The 6479-nt window shown below is 40.5% G+C and overlaps 2 protein-coding genes and 1 long non-coding RNA gene across 16 annotated transcripts in view; 2 read left to right on the plus strand and 1 right to left on the minus strand.

The window, feature by feature from the left end:
* LOC103505505 (speckle-type POZ protein A) overlaps positions 1 to 851 on the minus strand; it is a 144028-nt gene extending 143177 nt beyond the window's left edge. The window contains exon 1 of one of the 2 annotated variants that reach the window (XM_026820838.1): positions 596 to 851. The gene's annotated coding sequence lies outside the window, so the exon portion shown is untranslated. Of the gene's footprint in view, positions 1 to 430; positions 567 to 595 lie in introns of those variants that run through there. The other variant, XM_026820839.1, reaches the window with a different exon arrangement.
* A 1438-nt stretch (positions 852 to 2289) lies between these two features.
* Positions 2290 to 6479, plus strand: part of LOC113465896 (UDP-N-acetylglucosamine transporter-like) — a 15029-nt gene continuing 10839 nt past the window's right edge. The window contains exon 1 of the mRNA XM_026820843.1: positions 2290 to 2536. Within this exon, the coding sequence (XP_026676644.1) occupies positions 2430 to 2536 (107 nt within the window). The 5' untranslated portion in view covers positions 2290 to 2429. The remainder of the gene's footprint in view (positions 2537 to 6479) is intronic.
* LOC113465897 lies at positions 3595 to 5962 on the plus strand. Of its 13 annotated transcripts, none has more exons than XR_003390476.1 (2): positions 3595 to 3717; positions 4761 to 5962. It is a non-coding gene; the product is annotated as an uncharacterized LOC113465897 (long non-coding RNA). The 13 variants fall into 13 exon arrangements; XR_003390484.1 differs by having other exon boundaries at positions 3595 to 3692; positions 4844 to 5962; XR_003390475.1 differs by having other exon boundaries at positions 3599 to 3815.

Below are 6479 nucleotides of genomic sequence, written 5' to 3' on the forward strand. Positions count from 1 at the left end.
TTAATAGCAAGGTTATCATGCATGGCGACTGCAGGTAAATGCCATAGTCTGCCATAAAACATGCTTCAGCAGTCATGTTGGAGTTCTGACCAGTGGGTACTTGTGCAGAAGTCATGTCAGTGGAAGATTGTTACCAAAGGAACTGGAACAAACAAGCAGTGACTAGTGTTATCATAGGGTTAGGTTAAACTCAAAAAGGAGTTTTCACAATTAGAGCAGTGATTAGTGTGATTATAGGGTTGGGTTAAATACAAAAAGCTTTCTTTTCCACTGTCATGGCTTTGGCATAATTACCGACCTGTGTTTCCTAAAAGAAAAATACACCTTATGTAAGCATTTGGGCATTAACTCCAAGAATTTTCAGACATTAGCACCTGAAACATTGGACTTTGGACCCCTCAGTAAAAGATCTCTCAACATTTCCACTTACACTGTTTTGGGTTCTACTTTGACAAAAGGTATCAAAACAACACAGGAACTTGTGTTCCAACAAAACTAGACAGCAAAGCAACTAATCAACTGATAATTCGGGTGGCCAAGGTGTGATAAGAGAAACTAAAGTCCAAACTCTAACCTGAAGATGCTTGATACTTACAAGACGTGTTAACTAGTTTCCAAGTTTTCAAACAAGGGGCACGAGTGCGAAGTTCACACATAGACAAACAAGTTCCGAGGGCGTTGGCAAGACATTTTGACGTCGATTTCAAATGCAAACAGCTTTCAGACGTAGGTGTCTAGAAAACTTGACAGAAGAAAAAAAAAAGCTCAAAGCAACATGAACCATGAACCAAGAAGCCAAGAACGAAAATTAATTTTTATCACCAAATCACAGCACAGAGTCACAGACACAAAAACTTACCAGACAACAGACGACCTCGAAAACAAAAGTAAAATTTCCGATTCATGTGCTGCGCTCTAGCGGATTTTGCCGAAAGTACGCGCAGGATTCAAGTCGACGAGTTGAATTTTTCTGTCCTTAATCCGTCTTTTTCTTGTAGTTTCAAAGAAAATCCGTTAGAGCGCAGCACATGTACCAAATGTCGCTGTTCAAGGAGGTAGAGATGCGTGGAAAAGTAGGGCAAAAAGTGAAGCCAGAGATACCGGAGTTTAACGACGGCAATGGTGGGTCGTATCGCGAAACGTCAAATGAAGAAAAGTAGTACCTAGGTAATAAATGAAAAATAATTTACCCACCAATAATACCTTCGTATCTTTTATTAACGTAGTAGGTACATATACGGAGTATATTTCTTTATTTAAAGTTGTGTAAATAAAGAAATATACCGAGGTACGGTACCTAGGCATCAACCTTTGGGTATTTTATGCACGTTTTTAATTAGCTCCTTATCAACTTCATTTTTCCACTGAAACCTACAAATCGATTAATGGTTGTGGGAGTTCTAGGTACCCAGATACACTGATCGAATGTAATAAACAGTTGTAGGTACCTACCTACGTGTCTCCCAAATAAAAAAAGGCCATAACAGTGGTAGGTAATTAGGTTATATTATCTTACCTATATGAATTTTATATAGAAATTGACCATTGTACAATGTACTTCAATGTATTTTACGTGCAAATAAAACATATTCTATTATATTGTCAACAGTAGGTACCGACAGTAAAATGTCTCGAAATAGGTAGGCGAGAAATAAAAAAAGCGAGAAGAAAACCATTCATAATACTTATTTGAAGGTCCCGTTCCCTTACCTTATCTTAAATATTTTCTCTAATAGGTAGGTAGGTAATTCGAAGAAGGTAGTTTTCTGTCCCACAATGTGATACTGATGAGTCTGATGACCAAAGTGAAACTAAAAATTTTCCTTCATAGGTTAGGCACAAGTCTTCATAGGTAGGTAGAACCACTGCAACCACAAAACGGAACCAAATTTTCCTCCGCAAAACCATCAGAGAGGAGAAACCCAGCCATTCCGAGAACGATCCTTGTCTGTTAAGGAGAAAGTTCACTCCAGGCGGGAATCGACTCCCCGAAGGGAGGCGCACCCCTGTCCGAGCTAAGTAACCAAAATGTCCTCCTTAAGGTGTTGTACCTCTTGCTCAGCAAACGCTTCACCAAAACGCAGGTAGTGCTGCTGAAAATAAGTAAAACCATGTGAATAAAAGATTAGGGAGCAGGGTATAGATGGAGACTTAATGTAAGATTGTAAGGTTACACAAAAAGCCCACTCTGAGGACTTGTGATGGTTGTTCTTTAAAAGCAGATAGAACCCTTTAAAAACTGCCAGCCAGCTAGGTTATTTTATTCATTTTTTTTTTGTTATTTTTTTTACTTCCTGTTCTTCTTGCAGGTCTTCAAATTGGCCTTCTGCCTCTTCGTCCTGGTCGGCCAACAGGGGACCAACCTACGGCTCTATTTGGCCGCCCACTTCCGGCTCATTCAGCTGGTAAAGCTGGTCGTTCCGGCCGCCATGTTTACACTACAGAATAATCTGTTCTATATGGCCAACACCAATTTGGACTCGATCACCTATCAGATCACCTACCAGTTGAAGATCATCACGACTGCCCTCTTCTCGTACCTCTTGGCTAAGCATAGTCTCAAGGCATTTGATTGGTCAATTTTGACTTGAGACTGATCTAAGAACGATCATTCTTGTTCATAAATACGAGTAATAGTCTACCGGCCGTCGATCGACGAGATGAATCTTTGTTTTCCAGGCAGTGTGGACGGTTCAGATGAATCTTTGTTTTCCAGGCAGTGTGGACGGTTCAGATGAATCTTTGTTTTCCAGGCAGTGTGGACGGTTCAGTCGACGGTCGGTCGACAGTCGGAAACACCTTTACAGGCACAAAATTTAACAAATTTCCCACCGGTTCGGTTGTCCGTTTGTCCTCACACAATCGCCAACGGTCCTTATCTCGGTCCTTACTCAGGTCGTCCATTTACGTTTGCCCTATTTACCAGGTAAGTAATTATACTATTGTGTGTAATTGCTCACTCTAACTCGGCTATCAACCTATCATTACACCTTCCTTATCACAGTTTCCACAATTCTTAGGCCTGCCGCACATGGGCAGCATATAGTAAGTAGTGAGACTTTTTTAAGAGGTTTGATAAAAGGGAACTGTAACTGCTAGGGTCTTATCGTCCCGAAATCGAAGAGAGAAGAAGCCAAACGTTCCGAGAACGAACATTATCCGTTCAGGATAAAATCCACCTCGAGCGGGAATCAAATCCGCGGCCTAGCGCTTACAAGGCAGACGTACTACCAACCAAGCTAACTAGGCTGGCCGCGAGACTTTTAATAGCGCAAAGTCGCAAGATGCAGCCTAAAAATCCAAAGTTCAAACCTAAATCAAAATGATAGAGATTAGAGATCTTTCACCATAGTCACTTGACTTGGGTCTCCTAGACCTAGAGTGTGAGAAGTGAGAAATCTGAATCATTTTCTTAGGTTTTGAAGTTTGGATTTTCAGGCGGCGCAGCGTCGTACAACTATGATTCCAATGTGCGGCAGACCTTACTCTCATACCTTGATTCCTATTTATTTCTACACACTAGGTACCTACATATAAGTACCTTACCTACCTACGTACTTACCTACCTATGACGTGTTTTATTGGGTTGATTTGGGAACATTGCTAGCATTGCAGGCACCGATAAAAGTCCAAGTACCTATAACTTCAGAGTGTCATTTGCCACTCGACAGTTCTTAGACTCAGTAAACACAGTTAGTGCCCGTTCCAATCAGTTAGGTATAAAGGCCGCGAGTTTCACCCGATTTTTACTTTTTTTTCTCTCTGACTGTTTATTTTATTTATTTATTTACTTACACGCTAAGCAGTAAGGCCATGTGTGTTTTTTTTTCTGTAGGCATCATCATTTAAGAGTGTTCCCACTACACGCGACACGATTTTTTCCGAACGACAAGTGGGAAGAGGTTCTTAGTGGTTAGCTACAAGACAAGAGTATTGTCATAATTTTCCTTGTGAAATCTGAATTGGGCTGTCCGCAATTCCGTACCTAATGTCTGCAACTTACACTCAGACTGTCTGACAGACTGGGACGTCCGTCAGAACGTGTGTGGCGGAAAACATGTGACCGCGGTCTCTCAGACGATCTGATAGCCCTAGGTCTCGAGCTTTTTCCGCCACACGTTGCGATTGTCTGAGGGTCTGTCAGATGGTCTGACCGGGCGTCCATAAAGCGGATAAATCCAGATTACGATTTCCATGTAGAATCCTGGAATGAAATTAGAGTAAATGCGCATTCTAATTTCAGTCCAGTCCAGAGGTTTTTACATGATTAATTTTATTGATAAAAGTAAGTTATATTTGTTTAATTTTACCCATTTGAAAATAACTTACTAGACTCCTGGACTGAAATAATTAGATAAAATGGCCATTAGTCTAATCTCAGTTCAGTATTCTACTTGATTAAAGTTGATTATGGCTAACTCCAGCTCTGTTTCCAAAAGTACGCGTTTTCCATTTTTCATAGCCAGTCCTAGTTAGCTTAATTGATAGCGCTAGGCCGCGGGTTCGATTCCCGCCCGGGGACGGATTTTATCCTGAATGGATAATGTTCGTTCTCGGAACGGCTGGCTTTCTCCTATTCTCTGACATCCTTCTCTCTGATTTCAGGACGATAAGACCTTAGCAGTTAAAGTTCCCTCTGTCAAACCCCTTAAAAAAAAAAAAAAAAAAAAAAAATCGATTTTCGATTGTCACCGTGGACATCGATTTGTCAAATATTTGATTTCCGAATCGATGAATTGAATGAATGAACATTTTTCTAGTGATTACCTACTCCAGTTTACGAGTTGTGAAGTGATAACAAACTGGCTAGTCCTTTTCCGTCGTGTTCTGTGTTTACATTTAGTTCAGTAGTCAGTACCTACCTACTTTGTCAGTATAGGTAGTTTAAGCTAATTTGTTCAAAGAAGTTCTGTGCTTTTGTATTTTTTTTATATGGTTTCACCTACTTATCATCCAAATACCTACGAGATAACTTATTGCATTTTTTATGTTTATTATTTTTTGTGTAACGGACTGTGATTTAAATAAAGTGATAACCCTTATCAGTTTGATATCTACAAAAAGCTGGAGAGAGTGATACCTACTAGTAAAGATCGGTCGAAAACAGTGGCATGATAAGGGAAGACCAGGAGGAAGTACCAGAAGAACAAAAGAAAAAAAGAAGAAAGCAAAGGAAAAGACGAAGGTAACAATAACAATACTTTACCTACATACTCGTAATTGAACAAATTGGTGTACCTATAACCTATAAGCAAAATCAACCTACTGATAAAAGCAAGATTTTTAGACACCTAGCTAGACAGCTAGACTATTCTTATCGGTATGGATTACTGAAGTACCTAAGGGATACCTTCATAAGTTCATCAGATATCTACATAACTTTCTAATTAAAAAGATACATAAATTAAGGGATACCTACAACCTACATATCTAATAATTAAGATAATCTAAAACCTAAATAGGTCCCAATCAAAAGCGGCTTACTCCTGGTACGATCATGGACAAAGATGTTTACAGGTAGGTCTACCATGGGCGACCATCGGACCTCCAAGGCTACACCATTTGAAGGTCATAGGAACTCCAAGGCTAACCTATTTCAATATTTCACAACGCACAAGGCCACTTTTCAAGGTTATAGGACTTTCAAGGGCATCTTATTTTAAAGCCATATAGTATCCAAGGCCTGCCCAATTCAAAGCCGTAGAATCTTCAAGGTCAGACGGCCCCCAAGCCAGCATTTTCCAAAGCCATACGGGCCACAAAGCCAGCCTATTTCTAGGCCATTAGACCTCCAAGATCATCTTATTTCAAGGTCATAGAGCCTCCAAGGTCATACCATCTCCAAGGCCATCTTATTTCAAGGTCAACCATGACTCGGTGTTCGGCTGCGGCACACATTCTCGGCAAAGCCTCCATACCACTCCTCACCCTTCACTCCTCTGTGAACATCATTCTAACACACTACGTTCGATGTCAGAACACTGACTTCCTAACGTCTTCAGCCGTCTTCATCAGTGAGGTAAGTGGATACGTCCCAATATTATTCTAAGGGGTTTGACGTCACTGTATAACTGCTACAAGTAAAAAAAGGTTTTATAGAGGAAACTGTAACTGCTAAGGTCTTTTTTAAAAAAGGTTTTATAGAGGAAACTGTAACTGCTAAGATCTTATCGCCCAGAAATCGAAGAGAGAAGGAAGACAGGATAGGAGAAAGCCAGCAGTTCCGAGAACGAACATTATTCGTTCAGGACAAAATGTGCCCCGGACGGGAATCGAACCTGCGGCCTAGCGCTTACAAGGCAGAAGCGCTATCAACCAACCTAACTAGGCTGGGTTCTTTCTTTTTTCTAGTCATGGCTCGTATCGTCCTGAATCGCAGTCAACCATCGTGAGGACTTGTGATGGTTGTTCTTTAAAAGCAGATAGAACCCTTTAAAAACTGCCAGCCAGCTAGGTTATTTTATTCATTTTTTTTTTTT

The sequence above is a fragment of the Diaphorina citri genome, unplaced genomic scaffold (assembly GCF_000475195.1).
Source record: "Diaphorina citri unplaced genomic scaffold, Diaci psyllid genome assembly version 1.1 scaffold179, whole genome shotgun sequence".
Taxonomy (NCBI): Eukaryota; Metazoa; Arthropoda; class Insecta; order Hemiptera; family Psyllidae; genus Diaphorina; species Diaphorina citri.